Source organism: Vombatus ursinus, unplaced genomic scaffold (genome assembly GCF_900497805.2).
Source record: "Vombatus ursinus unplaced genomic scaffold, bare-nosed wombat genome assembly UNPS02005264.1, whole genome shotgun sequence".
NCBI classification, from domain to species: domain Eukaryota; kingdom Metazoa; phylum Chordata; class Mammalia; order Diprotodontia; family Vombatidae; genus Vombatus; species Vombatus ursinus.
In genome coordinates, this window is record NW_020945042.1 from 327535 (window position 1) to 355080 (window position 27546).

At 39.4% G+C, this 27546-nt stretch overlaps 1 protein-coding gene across 1 annotated transcript in view; it reads right to left on the reverse strand.

The window, feature by feature from the left end:
* Nucleotides 1–18564: 18564 nt before the first annotated feature.
* Nucleotides 18565–27546, reverse strand: part of SELENOF (selenoprotein F) — a 43201-nt gene continuing 34219 nt past the window's right edge. Inside the window, exons 4-5 of the mRNA XM_027845600.1 lie at nt 22243–22292; nt 18565–19421 (exon numbers count right to left, since the gene is read on the reverse strand). Of these exons, the coding sequence (XP_027701401.1) occupies nt 19290–19421; nt 22243–22292 (182 nt within the window). The 3' untranslated portion in view covers nt 18565–19289. The remainder of the gene's footprint in view (nt 19422–22242; nt 22293–27546) is intronic.

A 27546-nucleotide genomic window follows, 5' to 3' on the forward strand; every position in this document is an offset into this window, starting at 1 on the left:
GTAACAAATACTCATAATCACAAAAAAACAAATCTGTGTATTGGTAAGGCCTAAAGATGCCCGTCTCGTTTTGCACCATTAATGCATCACCTCATCATCAGTCTTGTGGAGTAGGGATAGGGCATTATGTCGACTCCAAACCTTTAATCTTTCACTATTGCTCTCCTTTAAACGTTGTAGTTATTGCATGATTGTTCCCTGATTCGGCTGCCTTCACTCTGTGTTAGTTCACGCCGATTCTCCCAGTTTTTTCTGAATCTATTTATTAAGTCATTTTAAGCAGCACGTTCATGAGCCAACATTCGTTCAGCCAGGCGATGGTACCCACTTTGTTTTCAGTTCTTTTCTATGACAACAACGGAAACGCTGCTGAGTATTTTTTGAATGTATAGGACATTTCCCTCTTCTTTCTCTGATCTCTTTCGTATATAAGCCTGAAAGTGGTACCATTGGTCAAAGGCGTGCATTCGACATAATTCTAAACAGCTTTCCAGAATGGCTGGAGTAATTCCCAGCTCAGCCAGAGGTGCATTAACATGCCCCGCCCCTCCCCCCAAGTCCTTTAAATAATCGTCATTCTCCTTTTTGGTCATCTTTGCCATTCTGATGGAGGTGAGGCGGAGCGTCAGACCCACCCTGTATTCTAAGAAGATATATTCATGGGAGAAAATGCAGGAACCAGAGGGAGGAAAGCATTTGAGTGAAAACCAATGGAAGCACCAATGAAAGTACTATTATGATTGGGGCATGCCATAGACATCTAATGATGAGGATGAGGAACAGATCATAAACTCGGGATGGAGTAGCGAGGGGAGGCTTAGGACAATAGATCTAGAGTTGGAAGGGACTTTAGAACTCATCGAGGTCAACCCCCAATTTTATTTTATTTTTGGAGGCAATTAGGGTTAAGTGATTTGCCCAGGGTCACACAGCTAAGTGCAGGAGGTCATATTTGAACTCAGGTTCTCTGGACTTTGGGGCTGGTGCTCTATCCACTGCACCATCGAGCTGCCCTATAGCCCCTTATTTTTTTTAAATAAATTTTTTTCTCCTTTTAAACTTTTTATTATACTTTCAAAAATTAACATTGTCTCTTCTTCCTACTCCCTCCCCCCATTGAAAAAAAAGAAGAAAAGCCACTTGTCACAAAATGCACAGCTATTAAAAAAAAAAAATCATGAACTGGCCACGTCCAAAAACGCATGCCTCAGCTTGTGTCTTAAATCCATCCCCTCTCAGCCAGGGAGGAATCTGCTCTGGAATCATAGCTGGTCATTGCACTGATCATTCTTAAATCTTTCAGAGTTGGTTGTCTTTCCAATGTTATTGTTATTGCGGAAACTGTTTTCTGCCTTTTGTCCCCTTTACTGTAATACTGCTTCATACAAATCTTCCCGGGTTTCTTTGAAACTGTGCCTTTTGTTACGTCTTACAGCACAGCAGTATTTCATTACATTCCCATACCAACCAGCAGGCTGCTGCAATGGCCCAGGCATGGGGGTGATGAGGCCCTGTGGTGGCATTGTCAGAACAGTGAAGCCCAGAGATGTGATGGAGGTAAAATCAACGGAGCTTGTCAGCAGATCGGACACGGGGGTGTGTGTGACAGGATGAGGAGAGGATGGCACCTGGGCTGACAAAGCAGACAAAAATGCTAAAAGAAACTTAGACAAACCTAAATGCTTCCTGCACGCCGGGTTTCTTAGGTCTGTACACAGTGGACCAGAGTGATTTTCCTTAAGTACAGATCTATGCCACTCTCCTACTCAATAGATTCTAGTGACTTTCTGTGGCCCCTACTGTAAAATAGAAATTCCTCTGTCGAGCTTGTAAAGCCCTTGGTAGTCTGGCCCCAATCCATCTTTTCAGCCTCATTGGACATTATTACTCTGCTTCTTTGATCTAGCTCAACAGTTCTCAAACTTTTTGGTCTCAGGACCCCTTTATCATCTTAAAACTTATTGAGGACCCCTTAACACTGTTAAAATTATTGATAATCTCAAGAGTTTTTGCTTATATGCGTTACAGCTGGCAATATTTACCAAATTCGAAATTAAAACAAATAAAAATTTTAAAATATTATTTTAACAATAATAAATTCATTACATGTTAATACAAATAACATGTTTTTATGAAAAGTAATTATAAAAATTAGTGAAAATAGTGTTGTTTTACATATTTTTGCAAACTTCTTTCAGGTCTGGCTTAATAGAAGGTAACTGGGTATTCCTATTTGTTTCTGCATTCAGTCTGCTGTGATACATTGATTTTATTTTTTAAGTATGTAGTTGGAAAAGGGAGGACTATTTCAATAGGCAAATAATTTTGTTGTTGAGTTGTTTTTAGTTGTATCTCACACTTTGCGACCCCATTTGAGGTTTTCTTGGCAGAGATACTGGAGTGGTTTGCTACTTTCTTCTCCAGCATATTTTATAGATGAGGAAACTGAGGCAAACAGGGCGAAGTGATTTGCCCAGGGTCACACACTAGTGTCTGAGGCTGGATTTGAACTCAAGACTTCCTAACTCCAGGTCCTGTACTCTATCCACTACAGTGCCACCTAGCTGCCCAGTCTTCTGTGTATTTTAGGATATATACATATACAGATCTATCTATATACAGATAGATATGTGTATGATCGTGTTATGCTCCTACTCAAGATACTTCTGTCCTGCCTTGTTACCTCTTTGACTAAGCCCCACATCATCTGCCTCCAGCCTATTATTCCAGACTGATTTCAAACTGCTGACCCTTTGGCACTGTGAGTTCCAGCCAAAATGACCTCCACTTTGATGTTCTGCATCCATGATGTTCCTCCATCTCCTGCCTCCAGGTCTTAGCAGAGGCTTTGGCATGTCTGGAATGCTTTCCTTCCTCCTCTCTGCTTCTCAGAACCCAGAGTTCTCTTCTAAGCTCAGCTGAGGCCACCTCCCACACTAGGACCTTCCTGATCCCCTCACTTGGTTACAATTTCCTGCCTGAAATTAATGTTTATTTAGGGAGCTGGGGTAGGGGTTGGACCTGAGATCTCATGGACACAGGGAACTCCCACAGGAGGTGGCCACTTCCTCCACCTACAAAGGTCAGCACCTCCTCCGCAGCTTGGAGTCTTGGAGGACTGAGCACCGAGAGCTTGAGGTTTTCTTGGTTGTGAAACCAGTATTTACTTATCCGAGCAGATGTTTCCTACTTAGTAGATTATAAGCTCCTTGAGGTCAGGGACAATTGCTTTTATATTTGTATCCCCTGGTACCAAGTAGTCACTTAACAAATGCTTATTGAACATAATTGAATAAAGAAGCCCATTATCATCCTATGATACTGTTTTTTAAAATTCAATTTTATTTATTCAAAAATTTATTCAAATTATTTTATTTTATATTTTATGTATTTGTATTATGACATAATTAGTTTCAATTTTATTTTATCTAGCATATTTTCCCCCTACACCCTCTCTCCCTCTGCCTCCCTCTCTCTCTCCCTTCCTTTCTCTCTTTCTCTCTCTCTCTCTCCATCCCTCCCTCCTTCTTCCTTTCTCTCCCTCCCCCCCAACTCCAACAAAAAAGAAAAAAAAACCCTCGTAACAAATATGTGTAGACAAGCAAAACAAATTCTCACGTTGGCCACGTAACAATGCTGTTTCCAAAGGAGGCTGAGTTCCTCATGTCTCCCTGATTGGTCCTTGTCTGATTTGCACATAATCAGTCACCCTAAGGATGGTTAGCTTTCGGTCCTTGTGCAAACCCTTCTGCTCCTATTGTTAACTGAATTTCATTCTTCTTATTTCTTGTCTCCAATGTGCTTTCCTTTTAATCCTATCCTTGCCATGCCAGCCACTCAACTCAGATCAGTCTCTCCTACAACCTTAACGGACAGGCTTTCCACTCTGCTGTCCAGGGTGGGAATGAAAATGACACAGAATTCATCCTGGGCCCCTAACAACTGCCACTTGTTTGGGGCCTATGTTGTCACTGATCCTCTAAAAACAACTGAGTACAGCTGGCCAACCTTGTCAAGTGGATGCATTCACTTAAAACTTGAGATTTGAAATGTTTGTTTTTCCAACTGGTAAACGAATATGTCACATCCCAGAGGATGAAAAACTTTGCAAAATGGAAGACAGATGACGTCTGTTGCTACTCTCCTGATCCACCAAGACTATAACTCTGTCAGAGACAATTCCATTAGTCTGACAGGATGTATTTCTTAAGTAGCTGTGCCTAGTTATCTTTCAGTATCTCATTCTCTTCTAATGTTTGCAAATCAATTAAAAAAAACCTGCTCCCTCCTCCATCAATTTTCCACGAATGGACCTTCTGAATTAATCTACCTCGCTGCCTACGCTTATAAAATCACTTTCTTTTACGTTTCCTAATTGGTGGCTTTTCTTCTACAAAGTGGTAAAGAACTCATTTCTTCAGTATGGGCAATACATATTCTTTATATCAAAAACCAAACACTCCCATATGTTAGAGTTGATGAAAGAGCTGGAGAAAGGCTATTACCCCATCCCCTCAACAACAACAGTAAACAAGACACTTTGATTATGTAGCTATGAGAAGTTTGTCAAGATGTCACCCTCATATCTAATTTTTTTTTAGTTTTCAACATTCACTTTTATAAGACTTTGAGTTCCAATTTTTTTTTTCTCCCTCCCAACCTCTCCTCCCTCCTCCCCAAGACAGGCAAACAATCTGATATAGGCTATACATGTACAATCGTATTAAACATATTTCCACATTAGTCATGTTGTGAAAGAAGAATCAGAACACAAGGGGAATCCAAGAGAAAGAAAAGACAAAAACAAAAGAGAAAATAGCATGTTTCCACCTGCATTCAGACTGCAAAGCTCTTTCTCTGGATGTGGATAGCATTTTTCATCGTGAATCTTTTAGAGATGTCTTAGATGCTTGCATTGCTGAGAAGAGCCAAGGCTATGAAAGTCAGTCATCGCACAGTGTGGCTGTTGCTGTGTATAATGTTCTCCGGGTTCTGCTCATTTCACTCAGCATCAGTTCATGTAAGTCTTTCCAAGTTTTTCTGAACTCTGCCTGCTCATCATTTCTTATAGCACAATAATATTCAATTACATCCATATACCACAATTTGTTCAACCATATTCCAAATGATGGGCAACCCCTCAATTCTAATTTTTTTGCCACCACAAAAAGAACTGCTATAAATATTTTTGTACATATGGGTCCTTTTCTCATTTTTATGATCTCTTTGGGATACAGACCTAGTAGTGGAATTGCTGGATAAAAGAGTATGCACAGTTTTATAGCCCTTTGGGCATAGTTCCAAATTGTTCTCTAGAATGGTTGAATCAGTTCACAACACTACCAACAATGCATTAATGCTCCAATTTTCCCACATATTCTCCAACATTTATCATTTTCCTGTTTTGTCATGTTAGCCAATTTGATAGCTGAGGTGGTATCTCAGAGTTGTTGAGTTGTATTAGCCTCATATTTAATTAATAGATTATAATAGATAATAATTAATAGAGACCCATAATATATTCAGCAAGACCTCATGATCTCAGACTCCACTAATTTGGAATTTATGATCATTCATTCTGGGTTGGGCTGAAATTACCTTTTCTTTAGAAGAATCATTACTTTGTCAATAGTGCAAATTAATAATGTAAGTCAATTAACCAACAAAAACCTACAAGTCAGTCAGGCGACAAGCCTTTATTAAGTGTTTCCTATGTACCATATGCCATATGTACACATGGAGAGACAAAGAAAGGCAAAAAAGAATGGTCTCTGCCCATAAGGAACTCAGATTCTAATGGGGGGACCACATACAAATAACTCTCTGCATACAACACAGAGCAGATAAGCTCAGGATGGGCTGGGTAAGGCCTCTGGCTACAGACATCATTTGGGTCCTGAAGGAAGCTCAGGGAGTCAGGAGGTAAGGGGAGGAGGGAGGGCCTCCAAGAGTTGGTGGTAGCCAGAAGTGATGGAATACTGTGTTCAAGGAACAGCAAATAGTCCAATAGTGCCGGAGGGAAGTAAAGGATGACCAGACTGGAAAGGTAAGATGGGGACATGGGAAGGACTTTAAAGGCCAAGTAGAGCATTTGGTATATCAAGGGGCATGACCAATGGAGCGCCATTCCTAAAGTACGTGCAGAGACACTTGGAGAGGCTGGCAAGGCTTCTGGAGAGGCATAGTGATGTATAACGGGAAGGCCCCTCTTCCTAATCTGGAACACAGGTGGCTATCTTCTGTAACTGGTTCTGGTCTGCTGCCAGTCATTCAATAAGCATTTATTAGGCACCTTCTATGTATCAGGCACTGTGTTGATGAAGGACAGACTGTGGGTTGGCTGATGAGACACTAACCAGTCAAAGGGATTTGTTATTCTTTATTCTTCCCTGGTGAATGTTTGGGAAGAAATTGCTATACGCCCTCTCAGATAGCAGAGGCCTCAGGCCCTCCCCATCCAGGGCCAAGATGCAGCCCATGAGTATAGACCCCTCTATTCTTTATCTCTTTGTATCTGTGCTTTCCTGCTTTTAGGTGAAGGTGTATTGGAGACAGTTTTACAGAACAATTCCTTTTATTAAAGGGATTTGTTCTGTGAAGTTTGGATTCAAACTTCAAAGGGCCACATTTGAGGACCTAGAGGGCCACATGTGGCTTCGAGGCTGCAGGTTTCCCACCCTTGACCTAGAGACTATGTCACATTCCAAAGGGAATTAGCAAGGGCCATTGCTCTGTAGAAAAGTTTGAGCCCAATCTCCCCAGGGACAGAGAAGTGGTATAAGGGGCAGCATGTCCCTGAGTGATGGGGCAGGGGGACATGCTTAGTAACTTCTGTTCTTGCCATATCTTCACAGCAAATACCGCTTCATTAAAAAGCTAATTGATGTTAGTTGGGTAAATGAAACTGACTCATTAGTGATTAATATAAGAGGGGATACACTAGAATGGGGGCCGAGCCAACAGGATTAAAGACAGACACCTCACCCCCCACCCCAACCTCAGAAGCACCCCCAGGACCCATGGGGGGGCAACAGCCTAGTGTTACTCTCACTCTCAGTGAGAGTGAGGACACTTACAGCTTATCAAGGCTACACATATTTGATTTTGTAATAATAGGGAGACAGTGGAGTTTAGTGAGTAGGGGTTTGCTATGGTCAGACCTGGGCTCTGGTAGCTGAGTGGAGGATGAATTGGAGTGAGGAGAGACTGGAGTCAAGAGGCCCCTCCAGGAAGCTACTGAAACAGTCCAGGTGAGAGGTGATGAGGGCCTACATCAGGGCGGTGGCTGTGAGTGGATCCGTGATACTTGCTCAGGGTCACACAGAGGTAGTGCAGGCAGGGCAGGCATCAGAAAAAGCCTGATATGTGTAAGGGGTGACACTGAACTGAGCTTTGAAGTAGGTGAGAGATTTGAGGAAGGCAGCTAGCTGGTACAGTGGATAGAATGTAGAATTTCGAGTCAAAAAGACCCGAGTTAAAATTCTACCTCAGATACTGGCTATGTGACCCTGTGCAAATCATTTCACCTCTGTTGCCTCAGTTTCTTCATCTGTAAAATCAGGATAATGATAGCACCAACCTCCCAGGATTGCTCTGAGGATCAAATGAGGTAACATTTGTAAAGTGCTCTGTAAACTTTAAAAGACGATATACATGTTGTTATTTTGTAGGGCAGAAATGAGGAGGCAGTGAATTCCAGGCATAAGGGAGAGTCAGTACTTAGGACAGCGCCTGGGACATAGTAGGTGCTTAACAAATGCCTACTGACTTAAGTCTACATGCAAAACTTTGCAAAGGGGAATGCAGACCAATTAACTACTCAGGGGAGTACACTAGTCGTACTAGCCACCAGCTATCTCTCAGACACTGCCTGAAGAGCTCCAGATTTTGTTCTTACAGGACCAGAGTGATGGACAGGAATTACAGAGATAATGGAAGGTCTGACTTTAGGGAAAAGTTCCTGTCACAGCTATCCAGAAGTAAAGTCTGGTTTTTTTCTTGGGACGTCATGGGCACACCCTTGCGAGAGGTTGCTCAGAAAAGACTGGAAGGTGGGTCGTGAAGGTGGCTCCTATCTAGGGCCATGTTACATCCACTGGCCTCTGACATCCCTTTCTGTGAGATTGGCATAGGTGTCATGGAGCACTGTGCCTAGAACATAGTAGGTACTTAATAAATGCTTGCACAGGCATCAGTGGAGAAACTGCTGGTTACAATGAGGTTTAAGTGGGAGAAGAGATTGTAATCAGAGAGAAATTTCAGGTTTCAAGATTCTGAATCAAGATCAGAATGAGGGATTGAGGTCCAACGAGATAACATCTGATAAGCATGTTGCAAAAAGTGCAAAGCAAATTGCTACTTCTCCTGTGAGCAGCTGAGGCAGAGGAAAGATGTAGGCCACAGAGTCTGACGAAACCAATGAACCACTTGAGTTCAACGGAAGCCAGGATGATTTTGGAGAGGAATCAGTATGTTAAAGCTCCCAAATACAAGGTCAGGGACTGAGACGGGGAGGAACACTGAGCCACGGATGTGTCCTGAACGTCTTGAGAAAGGAGGACTAGGTGGAGACTGCTAGATGCCAGCAACAAGCAGCAGAACGGGTCATATCCTGGAACGGCTAAGAGAATGCTGGCTGTGGGGTTGGAAGTCCTGGGATCATATCCTCCTTCTCATACTACTTGTGTGACCTGGGCAAGTTATTTCACTCTCTGGGTTTAAGTGTCCTCAGCTGTAAAATGAGGACCCTCCCAGCACTGGATACCGTGATATAGATTGATGGGAGGAACCTCCAAGGTGGGAGATGGTGCTGTTCCAGGGAGCTCAGGGAATTAGCACTTGGCAGTCAGCAGTATGATAATGCCTTCTCTTGGTGCTAGGTGGTGGTGATTCCTACTGCCCCCCCCCCAAAAAAAATCTTGACAGAAGAAGCAACCAGTTTTGGAGAGGATGTTAAGGAGTAAGGGATGAGGTACTGATCAGCTCAAGAAGATGGAAGGAGCAAGAGAGAAAGAGATATAGCATGAAGGGGAACATGTTGATGATAGAGGGGGCATTTCAGAGGGCATATTGGGAGTAAACAAGCATTTATTAAGAACCTATTATGTGCCAGGTATTGTGTTAAGTGCTAGGGATACAAAGAAAGGGAAAAAAATGGTCCTGCTCTTAAGGATCTCATGGAGGTAGGAGACATACATGTGAACTTGGGGCTTTTAGGGTGTGGAAAGGATGTTCTTGACCCTATGTGAGAAATGTGTCATAAACAACTCTTTTGTTCCCAAGGCCAATTTTTTGGGTTTTTAAATAACCTTGATAATAACCGTGCTGGGATCCCCTGTGAGGAAATCTGCAGCTAGCTCCCAGGAATGTTGTGAGGTTCAAAAAAGTAATATTTGTAAAGTGCTTTCCAAATCTGAAAGCTCCATATAATATAATAGGTAGTATTTATATAGTGCTGACTATGTGCTAGGCACTGTGCTATATATACATGCTGACTAGTTATTATTAGGTATTTGAACAAACTGCTAGGTTGAGAAATGAAGTGTTTACATAGCATGTTGTTAATGGGCTTTTCCTAGGTCACGGACTTTGTCCATGGCACATTATATGTGTGTGTGTGTGTGTGTGTGTGTGTGTGTGACTGTCACCATTACACATTCATAACAGTCAGCAACAGAATTTGGGTTGAAGATGTATTTCCCCATTAGAAATTTTATTGATCGCAAATTATCTTCTTAGGCTTTCTTCTTCAAAGCTAAAGAAAAATTGTGGAATGTCTAAATTACATCAGCAGTACCAAAGAGCTCACCAAAAAATCCATCTGAAAAAACTCCAGCATAGATCATCTGAGATTCCAATGAAATTTACATTCATGCTTGGAGTGGAAAAAAAAAATCTTTCATTATTGCAATCCTTTAAAAACATCTTTCAATCTGAATTGGCACCAGAATGCAGCAGCTTCAATTTTGTTTTAATTGTTTTGGGAGGTGAGTCATTTGTGAACTTGCTGTTTCCTGCAAAATAAATCATCCCCTGATGCATCCATCACCTAATTCATGTATTGAGTAAGACTGAACAGATGCAATCATCTATTAGTTCACGGCAGCTCATTCAAACTGTTTCACTCTGTGTGAATCTTATCCAAATCCTTCTATACAACTTTCATAAAGATTCTGTCAAATATTCTGGAATCTTTTGTATAGTTTTTTTTTCTTTCATCCTTCCTTTTTCTATTTTCTTTTTTTTTTTTAAACATGTCATTTTAAACAAGCCAGGGTAACAGCCACCTCTTCAATTTCTACCTCAATGTTGCATACTGACTTTTGCTTCTTGTGGACCAGTCCAATTACTTGTCTTTTTCAATCCCAGAAGAATTCTCTCCAAATGGTGGAGGTTGGGGCTGCAAACTTGATTTCCCATCTTTTGTCTTCATCCTGCAACTAATTCTCTGACCCATTAGTTTTCACATGGCCTCTTCCTGGTTACTTAGATCATGGCTTAGGATTGATTTTTTCCCCTTCCCTGATCAGTAGTAGTGGTGATGGCAACTGCAACCAAGGAATGATGGAATATGGAAGAGAGGTTGATTCCCTTCGGAGTCCCTGATCAATCTGATGCATTCCCCACAATCGACCTGATGAGATTACAGGAACTACACATCTGTCTGAAGGACCTCGCACGGAGATAGACTTGTGCCCTAACACCTTGCAGAGCAGAGGTACAGGAAACACCTCTGACTCTTTCAGTCTGGGGCAGCCTCAAAAATAATTGGAGACTAAGAGTCAAAGTGGGGAGAGTGGACTCTTGTCAGAAGAAATGCTCTTTCCCAGTGTCTATAAAAGCATGCCAGTGTAGCCTTGGATTCTTTCCTTTCCTTCCTTCCTTCCTTCCTTCCTTTCCTACTCATTCTCTATTTTTTAATGATTTATTTATTTTTAGTTTTCAACATTCACTTCCACAAAATTTTGAGTTTTAAATTTTTTACCCCTTCCTCTCCTCCCCCTCCCCTAGATGGTGCACAATCTGATATAGGCTCTACTTACACATTCATATTAAGCATATTTTTCACATTAGTCATGATGTAAAGAAGAATTAGAACTGATGGAAGGAACCATGAGAAAGAAGAAACAAAACAAAACAACAACAAAAAAAAGAGAGCAAATAGTATGCTTCCATCTGCATTCAGACTCCAAAGTTCTTTCTCTGGATGTGGATAGCATTTTTCATTGTTGAGTCTTTTGGAGTTGTCTAAGATCTTTGCATTGCTGAGAAAAGCCAAAGCTATCAAAGTCAGTCATCACACAGTGTCGCTGTTACTATGTACAATGTTCTCCTGGTTCTGCTCATTTCACTCAGCATCAGTTCATATAAGTCTTTCCAGGTTTTTCTGAAGTCTGCCTGCTCATTGTTTCTTACAGAACAACAGTATTCCATTACATTCATATACCACAACTTGTTGAGCCATTCCCCAACTGATGGGCATCCCCTCAATTTCCAATTCTTTGCTGCCACAAAAAGAGCTGCTATAAATATTTTTGTACATGTGGTTCCTTTTCCCATTTTTATGTTCTCTTTGGGATATAGATCTAGAAGTGTAATCGCCGGGTCAAAGAGTATGCACAATTTTATAGCCCTTTGGGCATAGTTCCAAATTGCTCTCCAGAATGGTTGGATCAATTCACAACTCCACCAACAATGCATTAGTGTTCCAATTTTCCCACATCTTCTCCCAACATTTATCATTTTTCTGTTTTGTCATGTTAGCCAATTTGACAGGTGTGAAGTGGTACCTCAGTTGTTTTGATTTGCATTTCTCTAATCAATAGTGATTTATTTTTTCATTTGATTATAGATGGCTATAATTTCTTCTTCTGAAAACTGCCTGTTCATATCCATTGACCATTTATCAATTGGGGAATGACTTGTATTCTTATCAGTTTGACTGAGTTCTCTATATATTTTAGAAATGAGGCCTTTATCAGAGACACTGGCTGTAAAAATTGCTTCCCAGTTTTCTGCTTCCCTTCTAATCTTGGTTGCATTTGCTTTGTTTGTGAAAAACTTTTCAATTTAATGTTATCAAAGTCATCCATTTTGTATTTCATAATGTTCTTTATCTCCTGTTTGGTCATAAATTCTTCCCTTCTCCGTAGATCTGACAGGTAAACTATTCCTTGCTCTCCCAGTTTCTTATAGTATCAGTCTTTATATCTAAATCATGTACCCAATTTGACTTTATCTTGGTATAGGGTGTAAGATGTTGGTCTATGCCTAGTTCCTGCTATACTATTTTCCAGTTTTCCCAGCAGTTTTTTGTCAAATAGTGAGTTCTTATCCCAGAAGCTGGAGTCTTTGGCTTTATCAAATAGTAGATTATTATAGTCATTGACTGTTGTGTCTTGCATACCTAACCTATTCCACTGATCCACCACTCTACTTCTTAGCCAATACCAAGTAGTTTTGATGATTGCTGCTTTATAATATAATTTAAGATTTGGTACGGCTAGGCCACCTTCCCTTGCATTTCTTTTCATTAATTCCCTTGATACTCTGGACCTTTTGCTCTTCCAGATGAATTTTGTTATTGTTTTTCCAGCTCTATAAAATATTTTTTTGGTAGTTTGATTGGTATGGCACTGAATAAATACATCAATTTAGGTAGAACTGTTGGATTCTTCTTTTCCTTCTTGCCTTCTCGCCCTTGGACATCTGGACCAAAGTACAGCAAGCAGAAAGAGATGAGATTTCTTCCCTGCACCCCGAGGCAGCAATGCATAAAAGCAGACAGCAAGCTGCCCAAGTTAGCCCAAGTGGCCTAGGAAGGGAAGTCAATAGATCTCGAGTTAATGGCAGTCTGCCTTCTGTCTTCCTGTTTCCATTTTTGAGCACGAGTCAGACACTAAAGATATTAAAGATGGATGTTTCCATGCACTGGAATTATCTCAAGGGTAATTCTAAGTCCAAAAGTTCCTGAATTCTGGAGTTTCTGAGCTATCTAGAGTAGAGCACAGGCCTCCCAGACGGAGATTTCCTCAAAAGCATCTTTGGAGAAGGAAGAAAATTCCTAACAGGAATTCCTAATCTAGAAACTGAAGGGTTCAAGCCATGTCAAAGAGCTAATGCCTTCCTTCCCAACCTACCTTGTATTGAACTACTTTGTAGTAAGTAAAGTAGTAAAGTAGTAAGTAGTAAAGTAAAAGTAGTCAAGTAGTAAGTAGTAAAGTAAAAGTAGTAAAAAACTACTCTTTTTATGTTTCTTTGGTAAATACTTATCTATGCACTTGTCTCTACCATTAGAACACATGCTCCCTGAGAGTAGTAATTGTTCCTTCGTTATTTGTATTCTCAGCAGACTATCACAGCACAGGGCTTCATAAACGCTTGTTGACTAATCTATGCAGTGTTAGAGCTCAGAAAAGACTCAAGCAAGAGAGACATCTGTGAGTCATCATAGACTTAATCATTAAAACCACAGGAGCAGAGGAGGTTAGCAAGAGACGAAGTATAGAGAAGAGGGAACAGGATGGAACCTTGCAGTACATCCAGAGTTTGAGAACCTGAGACAGAACACAATGAATTAAAAAAAACAACAACATATTAAGCACTTAAATCCTGGGGAAATGAATAGGAAAATCCTAAATAGGACCATCCCTGATCAAGGAACTTACATTTTAATGAAGACAGCACAAAGTAGCTGGCAAAGGAGATTGAAGGGTGGTTGGGCAGGTGGAAGGGCAAGCAGGAGAGAGTAGTGTTACAAAGACTGAGAGAGGACAGAGTATCCAGAGCATGATGGTCAAGCCATGTCAAATGCTATAGAGAGGTCAAGAAGGATGAGTCCTGAGAAGAGACTGAGATTTGGCAATTAAGAGTTCATTGGTTAACTTTGTAACATCAGAAGACAGTCATATTCTCCTTGTTCATGAACTTGGGAACTCTCTTATCTGACACACAATTCAGTGTCATTCCACCCCTCCCTCAACAATGCCTTCATTCCCTCACAAGCCCTCACCTCTCAGGCTGTGGTCTGAGTCCTCCAGCTTCTTCCTCTATATCGGGGATTCTTAATCTGGGATCCATGATAACTGTATTTCAATATGATTGGTTTCTTTTGTAATCACATGTACTTTCTTTTTTGAACTTTATTCTGAGAAAGGTTCCATAGGATTCGCCAGGCTTCCAACAGGGTCCAGAAAACAAAAAAAGGTTAAGAAGCCCTATTCTATGCTATCTCACTTGGTGATCTCATCAATTCCTGTGGGTTCAATTATTATCTCTAAGTAGATCTATATAACCAGTCCTAATGTCTCTACTGAAGTTATCTAGAATCATCAGCTTACTTTTGGACATCTTCAATTGATTGTCTCACAGGCATCTCAAACTCAACATGTCCAAAGCTGAACTCATCATCTTTTCCCCAAAACCTCCTCTCTTCCTAACTTTCCTAATACTGTTGAAGGTTACTATACTCCCAGATGCCTAGGTTCACAAACTAGGTATCATCCTCAAATCTCACATATCTAATCTGTTGCCAAATCTTGTGGATTCTACCTCCAAATCTCTTGTATATACCTCTTTCTCTCCACTCACAAACACCCCACTGGTGTAAGCCCTCATCACCTCACACCTGGACTATTGTAATTGCTTTTGGGTTGGTTTTCCAGCCCCAACTCTTTCTACCCCAACCCACTCAACTAACAACATGAAGTGTAGGTATGACCATATCACCACCCTTCTCCCCATTCATTAAACTTGTGGCTCCCTATTACCTCCAGATCAAATATAAAAAGTTTCATTTGACATTTAAAGTCCTTTATATAATCCAGCTTCAAGTTTTCGAGGCTTCTTATACTTCGCTCTCTTCCATATATTCTACGATCCAACTATACTGGCCATTTCTGGACTCCATGTTTTTTCACTGTCTATTCCCCACACTTGGACTGCTTTCCTTTCTCTCCTCCTAGCTTCCTTAGCCTCTTTCATGATCCACCTAAAATCCACCTTCAATGAAGCCTTCCCTTGTCCTATTCCTCACTGCTCGCACTTTACTCCACTGATAGTGCCTTACCTTTAAGACTACCTTCCACGAAGATTGTCTGCACCTTGTATAAATCTAACTATTTGAATGCTGATTCCCTCTTTAGAACATAAGCTCCTTGAGGGCAGGGACTTTTACTTTTATTTGTATCCCCTGCACTAACACCCAGTAAGCACTTATTAAATGCCCAATTATCACTATTCAGCGGATCTTTGAATAGAATCATCTGCAGTAAATTTGTCAAATGTAATTTTAATGGATATGTGAAAGAAATTCTCTGAGACCTAAATTTTGTTCTACTAATTGAGAAGAATTAAACAGTAGGATGCTGTATTGTCTACATCAGCTACCGTTACTGCACTCTAAGGACCATGGGACCTTCACAACTGCCTTGCAGTTGAAACCTTCCAAATTTTGTTTTCCCCATTAGAATGTGAGCTCTCTGGTTAAACTGAGTTTCCTATTCGTATTCCCAGCACTTAACACAGTGCTTTGCATACAGTAAGTGCTTAATAAATGCTCTATTGAAACAAAGATACATTCTACTATATAGCAAAGACTGAGAAAACCCGCCAGTTGCCAAGTTTTCACTGGGCATCCAAAAAATGCGCGTAGAGCATTCCTATAAAGCAGTCATATGGATTAGTAGTTGTTGATACCATCTTTTTTGGTGAGGCAATTGGGGTTAAGTGACTTGCCCAGGGTCACACAGCTGATGTCAAGTGTCTGAGGCTGGATTTGAACTCAGGTCCTCTGGACTCTGGGGCCAGTGCTCTATCAGAGCCACCTACCTGCCCCTGCTATCATCTTGATTGCTTTTTTTCAGGGGGTGAGGCATAGCGGAGGGCTCGACTTCTTTTTTTCTTTTGCAATCTTTCCCTTTTTAAGAGTTCTTACTGTAAATTTTCTGATTGCCTTTAACAATGGGTTGCTCCCCATATGGATCTTCCTTTCACTTAGATTGAGCTCTTCCTGATTTCAAGGGTCACTGTCATTTTCTAGCTTCCTGTACTGAGATTAAACAGAGTTCAAATGTGTCAAGTTTCTATTGTTTACCTAATGGAAACAGATTACTACATTTTGGTTATCTGATTTTATTATCTTTGCTTTCCTTAAATTTCACCTGCAAATATGCATTGGATGGTCAAATGTTGCAAGATATTTTGCTAAAATCACTAAAAGTGAATTCTCTCCCTCAACATAGCATCTTGTTTAATAAAGCTTCCTATTAATGTTTATGTCCTATTGACTTTTGAAAGAAAAATACTGCACTTTATTATAGGACACCAGGTGTGAGTGGAGACTTCTAATTCATAATTAAAGCAAACAGGATTAATAGGATCATAGATTTAGAGCTAGAATGGATGTTAAGTGACTAGTCATTTTTTTATATGAAGAGATAAGGCTCAGAGAGGGTAAGTAACTTGCTTTGGGTCACACAAGCACGTGATGGGAGGCAGCTGAGATTTAAGTTCCTGCTGCATCATGCTAACGTAAAAGAAATTCCATAAAAATTTCTTAGTACTACCTTTAAAAAGAATTGATGTCTTTTTTATATCACTAACATTTCCTCCTCAGCTGGGCCATCTCCAGTTGTCTTGATCTGTATCTTGCAACTGGACCCACGGGTTCTGGAGGAGAAAGTGAGGCTGGTGACTTTGCACAGCCCTTCCTCACTATAATCCAATTCACTTGCAAGTCATGGCATCATCTTCCTGATGTCACGGTCCTCTTTGAGACTTAAGGACAAACTACACACATAAAACACTTCCTCCATTATCTCTCCCTTTCCCAGAGTAATCCCATATACCAAACAATATTTCTTAAAGGCAAAAAGAAAAAAAAACAAGAAAAAAAAATCTGTCCAAAAAAATCTGACAATATATGCAACATACCCCATTTGTGGCCTTCTGTAAAGGAGAGAGGTATCTGCTCATATCTGTTCTTTGTAATCCTGTACCACTTGCTTTTGATTTTTATTTCTGGGTGGTCGTTATTTCCATTTCCATTGTTATAGTTACTGTGTATGTTGTTTTCCTGGTTCTGCTTACTTCACTCTGCTTCAGTTCTTAGAGATCCTTCCATGCTTCTCCGTATTTATCATACTACAACACGGTGATATTTTATTACATTGTTACACCACTGAATGATTGTTCTTTAAAAACTTCTCAAACGTAGACTTCATTATGCATTTATTCTCTGAGGTTGAAACCAATAACTAAAGGAAGTCTCATAACTGTTCGACATTTTTTGACTTCATTGCAGAAACAACTCTGAAACTAATTTGAACAGTCAGAGATAGGTTAAATCACTTAAAAGGACCTTGTACTACCATGGGCGCTAGTGTAGTTAATCTGTCATTTCTATAATGAAAAATCGACTTTGATACTCTAGATCAGAGGTTCCCAAACTTATTTAGCCTACTGCTCCCTTAAAAAAAATTACTCAGCACCCCCCAGGAAATCTTTAACCCTTTAATGGTTTTTTTTTGTTTTGAAATTTGCATCATTTCAAAGAGAATGTAATTTAAAAAAAAAGATGCATCTTACATTTAATAATTTATTGTAAATTGTGGGTTTTTTCCTGCATTGAAATTTCAATGACACAATATTGTATCATGTAACTGTATAGTATCATATTGTAAACAAGTCATTACATGCACATATTCCTGCTGATACATGCTGGGCTTCCCATCAATGGACAATGCCCTGGCCTGCCAACACTTGCTTGTTAAGACCTGTTGGCAGACTTGACCACTGGTTATTACTTGTATTTTGTGTGTTTATTTGGAAAATAATGTAATTCCTATGACTTTAATTGTTATACAACAGATAAAACATGTATGAAGAGTTTTTCAAAATTTTCTTCTCTTGTTTCCTTCCGCTCCCACTGCCCCCTTATTTTTGTTCAAAGCCCCCCAATTGCACCCGAGGCTACTACTGCCCTCCTGAATCGTTCTAGCACTCCTTAAGGGGAGGCATCACCCACTTTGGGAACCCCTATGTCTGGATCAGTGATGTCAAACTCAAAGAGAAATAGAAGGCAGGACTCTGCCTTAGAAAATCACAAATTAACATTATCTATGTTGTATTGTATTTTTACTTATTTTGGTAAACATTTCTCGATTATATTTTAATCTGGTTCCTTCATGGTTGCACTGGACAGAGTCTGACACCTCCAATCTAGACCAAGATCTTTTAATGATTTAGGGACAAAAGGAGGTAAATTCTGAACCATTATAGGGCTTGTCTAATTTAATCTTTTAGGTTACAAATTTAAATTATCTAATGTATTTAAAACATGTGTTGTACAGTGCTTTGAAACATAAAGCACCATAAACATGTAAAGTATGAATAACAATGGCAACTGTTAGATGTTTCAAAGTAGCACAGTGGTTCTGGGAATTTTGTTAAAAATAAGATGCGAGTATATTTTAAGACTTGCTAAAATATATATGGGGAAAATGTGTCATTCGAGCAGGAAAAAAAATGCATTAAAATAATCCCCTGAAGAATTTCACATTGAGACAAGAGGTGGAAAACTTTTTAATTCTAGTTCAGTTTAATAAATGAATCTTTTTCTGACTCATTCACCGTAGCAAAGTCAAACACTGAAAAGACTACACCAAACATCAGATCCACACAAGTCCTCTCGGGGTTTTCTGTGTGATCGTCACTAACGTGCGCTTCTCAGAGTGTCTCACAGAATGCTACAAACGCTGAGTCTGTGAACAATGATGAAACATTTTCTGAACTAGCATTCATTATAAACTACATATTTGTATTAAAAGGAAAGCTGGGGTGTCACAGAAACAAAGAGGTCATTGGCAGGCAATGTCTGAGGCACAATACATTACATCTGCTTGCAACTTCCAATCAGTGCTTACAAAGAAGGAGCACAGCACACAGACAAGACGTGGTCATCCTCTCCTTGTTCTCCTGCCGAGTCTATGGTGTGTTGAACTGGTCCAATCATAACAAATCCTAGCATGTACGTAATTACAGGTTTGTTACAAAGCATCTCTTAAGTGGTAACAACTAGAGTGAGAATAGATTAAAATGGACTCTTTGTACAGTTGGCCAACTTGTTTTAAATCACGTGCAGTGCAGAAACTTTCAATTCAAAGCAGAAAGTACTTAATGCTATACAGTAAGGAATTAATTGCTCAAAGGTGACTGAAGATTACAATGATCTGTACTGTAAAATTCACTTAAGAAGAAAATAAATGATATGACAAAACTGAAAGTGTATTTTATACACGTTCTAATTTTTCACTGAGGAATTCTTCTACACTATCCGTGTTCCATTTGAGGATGCTTAGTTCTTCAGCAATGTTCCCACTGTCATCCAACAGCTTTAGCACAGGGTCTGAACCAAGAACATACTGCACAAAAGAGAATGATCATCAATTTCTGATAGCAAAGATTCTTGTGCCACCCCCTCATCCCATCCCGACTGTACAATTATATTCAGCCGAAGCTAAATATAATTTTTCAAAAAAAGATGTTAAATATACAAACATACATAGTATCAATATAAATATTCCTCAGAGGAACTCTGATAAACCCAGGATAAAAATGTCCTTACAATTCACTAAGGAATTTGATTTTGCAACGACTGTTGTGTGGTGCATTAAGTGATTAACTTCTTACAGTTCAAGTTTTATACAGTGATTTTGTATCTGATAGTTTAAAAAATCGCCAGTTTTTAGGACATATTTACTTTGTACCATGATATGAAAGAAACTCTTCAATAAAGTGCTTGGTGCCCTGCTGGTAAAAGCCTGGTGCAAGGAGTGGAGGAGATAAAGACTGGACAGGACGGAATCCGTGTCCTCAAGAGACTCTGAAGTTGTGATGGGGCTGCTTTCTTCCAACAACCTCAGGGACACAGTCTGTCCCACCTTCTCACAGAATCCTTCAGGGAGGACCTGTCCAGTCCTCAGGAGACCTTCCTGTGGTTCTCTTTAGTCTTCCAAGAGAACCAATGTATTGCTCAGCCATCCGTCTGGCTGCAGTCTCTCCTTGTATGTCATTTACAGGTCTCCTTTGTAGCTCATGCCTTCTCTCTCAGGGAGGTTATGACACAAGTTATACTCTTTAATTCACTTTCTAAGCAATAACTATCATAGCTGAGATGCCAAGTATGACAGACAGACTCATTTAACATATTTTGTAAATGATGACAATTATTGTAAACACTTGGGTGACATTATGCATTAAAACATACAAAATACTAACACATCTATCGATATATTTTTGAAAAATGTAAAACTGAGTTGCAAGACTGGTCCCCTTTTCTTTGCAGATTTAAGTTTTTTTCAAATGAGTTTCAGTTACAAATGATGAGATAATTTAGTCAATTGCCAAAAACAGCAAGACCGAACAAGACGGCAATCTGCTAGCCAAATTCTCTAGGTCACTGTCATGCTTCTGTCCTAAGTGTCCTAGTGAAATTCAGACAAGGAGTATGTATCACATAGACTATGTAAGAATATATAATTGAGACAAAAATTATTATTGTAATCAATTGTTGTCAGTTGAACAATGGGATTAAAAATAATCAGTTGACTTCAAAAGGGATAGGCTTTTCTTTTACAAATCCTTACTGAAAATGAAGTCCGCTAAAACATCCTTTTCCGAAATAGGACAAATTGTATAAATAAGAAAGTGGCAATGTACTACTTGTCTAAATTCCAATAGGAAATTCATTGACAGGGCAATGACAGTAGCTTGGAGAATCTAACAGATTGCCAAGAACAGCAATACTGATAAAGCTGGCAAATGAATTATCTTCCCAACAAGACAGTTGAGACCCTTCAACATTGTTTTTAAAAGAAAAAAACTGCACCTCTTTTGAATTTCTGTTACTTTGAGTCATAGTTTAGAAGTAGACAAAGTGCTCCCTGGGTCCACACTGGATTCAGTAGTCAGCATGAATTTCAGATGGACCCAATAAAGTTACTAACAATTTTCCTGCTCGTGAGGAAGTACAACCATTTTACCACAGCCTACCAAGAATTAAGGTGAGTTTCCTGGTTAGATCTCTTGTTCCTACGGAATTTCCACAAAGTTCCAATCTCAGTGGGACAATGAATCAACTAATTGACTCACTTAAGTAGAAGATCCAATCTAAAGCCATTTTAAAGCCACTGGGGCTCGGCTGAGCCCCGCCATAGGAGAAGCAGGGAAACATCTCCGGGAGCCGTGCTGATAACATTTCATACTGAATTTTCCTAGCAGGGTCACTTTCAAAGAGAGCTTTCCAAACATTTGCTGGAGTCAGGTACATAAATCCTTTTTGCAAGCTAGCTCTGTCTGTCATGGAAACTATATGGAACTACACTGAAAGGTGTTGTCATACATGATTAGTCCAACTCTATAATTTTGCCAATGAGGAAACTGATGATGCTCAGAGAAATCACTCAATCAAGCAGGGATTTTTTACTCCCAATATGAATGTGAATTTGGGCGTTTTCAGCATAAAACCAAGTTTGTTAGTTTTAATCAAATAAAAAATGTAAGCTTCTAAGTTGTTTGTAAAGCCAATTTCAGGGATTTAAAAGCAGCCTTCTTGTATTGTGAGGGGTGCTCCATTTAAAGGCAGTTGATGGTCAGACTGGACTCATTCGATGCAATATGTGCCTATGAACTTCTCCTATGATATTACTTTGCAGAGCCCACAAGGAGGATAGGGCCTGGATCTGTTATTTCACTGGTACTGAACACCCCTACAAGAGAAATTCCATTAAAACAAGTTGGCACTTTCTCTACAACTTAACATTATTAGAGACGTGCCTAAAGCACTGAGAGGTTAAACCAAGCACTGGTAAGATGCAGGACCTGAATCCAGGCCTTCTTGGCTTTGAGGCTGGCTCTGTATCCACATGCTGTCTTCCAACATGTCAATCTGAATAGCTTTTTGAGGGGTTACCTTGTGCTACCCATGAGCCTAATAGATTACTGATACCTTGTCTAGGATGTGGGTTTTAGTTGGAGCAAATTTATCTTCTCCTTCCAGTTTTAACTGATCAATTACTCCTGTCAACATTAGTTACAATTACTCATGCCCTCAGGAAACTGGATCCAATTTTAAGGGAACTGAATAAACATAATTTATTGTTTCAATAAATAAAATTTTACATTCTAAATGATCTGTTTTTGCCCTACCCCTCTCCTCAGTCAAAATGGGCAAAAATTTCTTACCTTGATTTGTAGTCCCCTAAATAGTTTGGGTTTGTCACTCTTGACAAAAGCTAAAATTAAAAAAAAAATTGCTTTTAGGACATAGAGGATTCATTCAGATAAATAACAGGTGATCAACAGCCTTCATAAAGATTTCATTAGATCATACATAGTATTGTCTTTACTTAGTAGTGTCAGGTTTGCTGGATTTAATAAGCCAATCAAAGAATAGTTAAAACACATTGTTATTCTATGGACTTACATAAAATTCTTGATTATAATCTATATCATTCTCTACTTGGCTTAAATGACCACTTATTCCTTTTGCAAACTTCTTTTGCGGCTCAGAATTAGGCAGTGTAACAACATTTAATGAATCACCAGGAACATTTTTGGTCATGAATTTATTAATGACTTCTTTTGATTCTTATAATCCTGCGGCCTAAGTTGTAGAAATACTATGACACTTGTGTTACAGACATGGAATAAACAGAAGCCTTGAAAGGTAAGAGAATCCCAGAATCTTGGAAGCGATCTGATCCAATCCAATGCATCCACAAATAAGAATACTGTCTACAAAATGCCCAGCAAAGCCACCTGGCTTGGCTTGAAGGCCTCCAGTGAGTGGAAACACAAGACAGCCCTTGGGTAGGCTCTAATTGTTAGAAAGTCATATATCATATTTAGAGGTAGAAGAGACCTCAAGAACCATCCAACTTCCTCACTTTACAGATAAGGAACCCGAGGCCTAGGAAGATAAGTATCCAAAGAAGGATTCGAACCTAGGGCTTCTTACTGTAGGGCCAGAGCTCTTTCCACTGTACTATACTGCCTCCTCTTCCAACAGCTTCAAGGTTGCCCCTTTGCAACTTTTAACCAGTTACTTTGCTTTGTCTTCGAGTACCAAATAGAACATGTCTAATGTCTCTTTCATGTGATGACAGTCTCTCAAATACTGAAAACAGCCATCATGTCTCTCTCATCTTCTCTTCTCCTGACCACACCCCCCAGTTCCTCCAACCGATGCCCAGATGGCGTGATCTCAGCTGTCTTCCTCTGGGGGCTTTTCGTCTTATCAATGTCTTTGGCAAAAAGTAGTGCTCAGAATTTTACGTAATAATCCAGACATGGTCTGACCAAGCTTGAGTACGGCAGAATGACCACAACTCAACTCCTGGACAGGGGGCCTCCCTGAATGTAGCTTAAGATGGCTCCATTCCTCTAGGATGTGTCCAGATCTCTTTCAGATGAGCTGCTTTCTAGTTATACTTCCTACATCCTGTCCCTGTGAACTCAAACAAAGGACTCTGTATTTATTCCTATTAAAGTTCACATTATATTTGGCCCCATGTTCTGGTCAAGATCTTTTTGAATCCCGATTCTGCCATCGAGAGAGTTAGTTATCTCTCCTAGCTTTGTATCATCAGCAGATTTGATAAAGCATGCCCTTTGTCCACATCAGTGATAAAAAATTTTAAAATGAAATAGGGTCAGCACATATCCCTGGGGCTCCTTTCCAAGGCAACCTCAAACCATTGATAATTACTCTGAATTCTGCCTTTCAAATATGTTTAGAACACACCTAAGTGGGCGACTGTATTTCACACGGCTCCACTTTGCCAAAGAGTAACTTAACCAAGATCATGAGTGACAGGGACAGCTTTTGAACCTAGGTCTGCCTACTCCAGGTCAGTAGGCATCCCCCTAAACTCAAACTGCTGTAAATCTACATCTCCAAGAGCAGTGTTTCTTTGGACACGGACTGCCTTATCATGTTCTCTATGCCTTGGCTGACATGTCCTCAGGGGATCAGAGTAACCAGGAGCTTTGTTGAACTCATCTAGTTCAAGTTTCCATCCGTTTTATCACACAGATATTCCTTTTCCAACATGTCCAGTAGCTTAAAACTAGTGATCTGACAAGACGCCTTTCCATCTGTGTAAAGCCCACTGTTAAAAGATTTCTTCTTATGCTGGCCAAAAGTGATCTCCTCGTGCTTCAACCCGCTGTTTCTAGTTTTGTCCTATAGACTTAACAGAGGATGTCTCTTCATAGTTAATATTCAACCTTCTCTCCTTCTCCTCCCTCCCCCAACTTAAAGTCTAACCATCCCCACAGATCCTTCAATTGTTTCTCATGTGACCTCATTTTGGGACCCCCCTCACCCCTATCATTCTCCCATCTGCTTTCTTGGACGCGCTCTAATTTGTCAATGGTCCTATTGTGGTACCCAGAACTGAATACAGTGCTCCTGATGTGGCCTGGTCATTGAAGAAGACAGTGCGACTATTAATGCCCATGATCAGGGAGTCCTGCGCCGTTAACAATACAGCCTAAAATGGAATTGGCTTTTATTTTTTGGCAGTCACAGCACTGTTGACTCATATTGAACTTGGAAGGCCACAAAAATCTAAATCTTTTTCATATTAACTGCTCTCAAGCCAGATCTCCCTTATCTTATCTTACATAGTCATGGTTTGTGAACCTATGTGGAATTCATTTATCACTATTTAATTTCATATTATTTGCAGTTCATTTTCCCAACTACCAAGATTATTTCTGAGTCACAATTTTGTTATCCAATAATCATTAGATAAATGTTCCAGCTTTATGTCATTTGGAAATTCTAGGTATAGTGGATAGAGCACTGGACTTGCAGTTGGGAAGACCTGAGTTAAAATCTGGCTACTTAGTAGTTGCATGACTGTGGGCAAGTTATTTAACTTTTCTGCCTCAGTTTCTCCACCTGCAAAATGGGGATAAATAATAGCACCCATGTTCCAGGGTTATTATAAGGATAAAATGAGATATTTGTACAGTATTTTGTAAACCTTAGAACTGCATATATTATAGCTATTATTCTTAACCATTTTTATATCTGCATCCAAATAACTAATAAATTCACTGAAGTAAATTATTATTCAGGTGACATCTATCTCATAGCTCCCTGAAATAAAACTTCCTTTAAATTTAAAATACTTTAGAATTTAGATTTTTTTCTTACTGTCAAAAGCAGGAGTATATATGCCTATTTTATTCACATTACAGTGCCTTTAGTTCTGGTTCGGTACAATCTGGATCCAATTAAAGACCAGTAAATACTAGGCTTTGCCATGGAAATGAATGAAGCAAGGCCCAATAGGTGTTGGGAGTCAGTGAGCAACATTCACTGGGCTATGGTTTTAGAATTGAGTATGTCACTCAATTTTAACCATGGCTCTGTTCTGAGCAGAAATATTATGTCAGAAACCACCATGACGGCCAGAAGACCATGTCTTCCCAAAGATTCACAAAAACGAAGTGTTGTGTTGTCTATGACACATCAGCTGCAATAAACAAATTTATTGGTCTCTAAATACATTTCTTGCCTCGCATACTAACATTAATTATCTATATTACTGAATGCAGCATTTAGTGCATTTAAATTCTCAATGTAAATACACAGGATTTAGGAGAAAAGTCCCATAAATTTTCACAAAATAACAAGCAAAATCTCACAAAGAATGCATTAAAACCAAAAACTTTATAATCAATAGATAGTAGAATTAGGATGCTTTGTTTAGAGTAATGTCTGATTTAATGTTCACACGTTCCCATGCTGCAACCAAATTCCTTGTGCTCTGTCTCTACGGGTACTAACCTTCAAACTTGTAAAATAGCAAAGAAAAAAGTCCAGAAGAAAGGACGTTGGGGTTTTTATGACCTCTTTCAAATACATTTTGAAGGTAGCATTTAGAAAGAACAATTTAGATACAAAAAACTTGTGCTAGCAAATAGAGCCCCTGAAGGTAACCAAGTTACCATCTTCTAGTCTACTTAATGCTATTTTTAAAAACAGTCTGATCAATGACATCAGTGCAAGAGTCTCTCAGAGAAGAGATTAATCTGATCATCCATTTCTGGAAGATGTTCTTCTATCAATTACTCCAGTTACTTGACAGTTATTCAGGCAGCACTGTCAGTAATACTGGGATGTACTCAAATATAGAAATGATGAAAGACAAGATAAAATACTCATGGCTTTTTGTACTTCTGCGATTCTTATCACAATGTAATTTATGGGGCTCTCAAGGGAATACAAGTATTGGCGAGGATTCCACAGTCCTGATTTCACTGCTTTGTCCAGTGTGGTTTTTTTCAGTGAAACCTTAACTTTTAGAGGCTCCTGGCATTGCTAGTGGTAAAACTGAAGTAAAAATCTCAGTCAAAAGGTTGAAGACATATTGAAAGATCATACTGAGGCCAAATGGCAACTAAGAAAAAACAGTTTTTGTTTGTTTTAAATGAAACCACATCAGGGCAGTACTTCAATAATATTTAAAAATACAAAATGTGGTTGTAATTTAGGATTCATTTAGATTTCTAAAATCTAAAAAGGCAGACAATACATATGTTGAAGATTTATCAGTGAAATCACCGATGAAAAGGTGTGCTGGAAGTTCTAATGAATTTGACATGGTCTAGATGACTGGAATATAAACATGGGAAAGAGTGAAAAAATGCTTTGTATTAACAAGAAGGACATGGTAAAAAAAAAAAAAAAAAAAAAAAAAGAAACATCCATAAAAACCCTCAGTCGGTGTCAGAAAACCTGGGTTCTAATTCTTATTCTGCCACTAAGCAGAATGTCACTTAATCTTTTAAGGCCTCAGTTCCCCACATATATAAAATAAAGGGGTTGGCTTCAATGATCTCTAAGGTTCTTCCCAGTTGTAAAATTCTGTGATTATAATAAGTGATTAAGCAGACAAAGATTCTTTGGAGGTGGGTGACAGAGGGGATGTTCATTTTCCCTTCACAATGTTTTCCTTTGCTGCCATTACCTTAGAATAGTAAGTTTAACTCAATATAAATCATCTTATATTTCAAACACCATCACCTCTCAGTGCCCCCTCCCCGCACCACCACTACCAATCTCTTCAAGATAAAATCACAAACCCTTCTATTTCAGGCAGTGGTATTTTGAGAACTGGTTAATGAAAATGCTTGAGTAGCACTATCACTGGTGTAGCTGAATGTGGTGAAAAACCAGTTGAGATTTTAATTTTTTATCCCCTTCTGGGGCAGCTGACTGTCACTGGAGCAGTGACTGTCTTTTGCCTTTCTTTGTATTCCCAGTGCTTAGCACACAGTAGGTGCTTAATAAATGCTTAATGACTGACTGACAAGAAAAGTCAAGGTGCTGAATGGTAGTACCATTTTGAGATTAAAGTTATCTGAGGAATAGAAAAATCATACAAGGTGAATTTTTTTGGAGGAAAGCAGAGGCTAAAGCTTTTATGTTTTAGGCTCTATCAAATTGAAAACATGCGCTTAATCCAATAT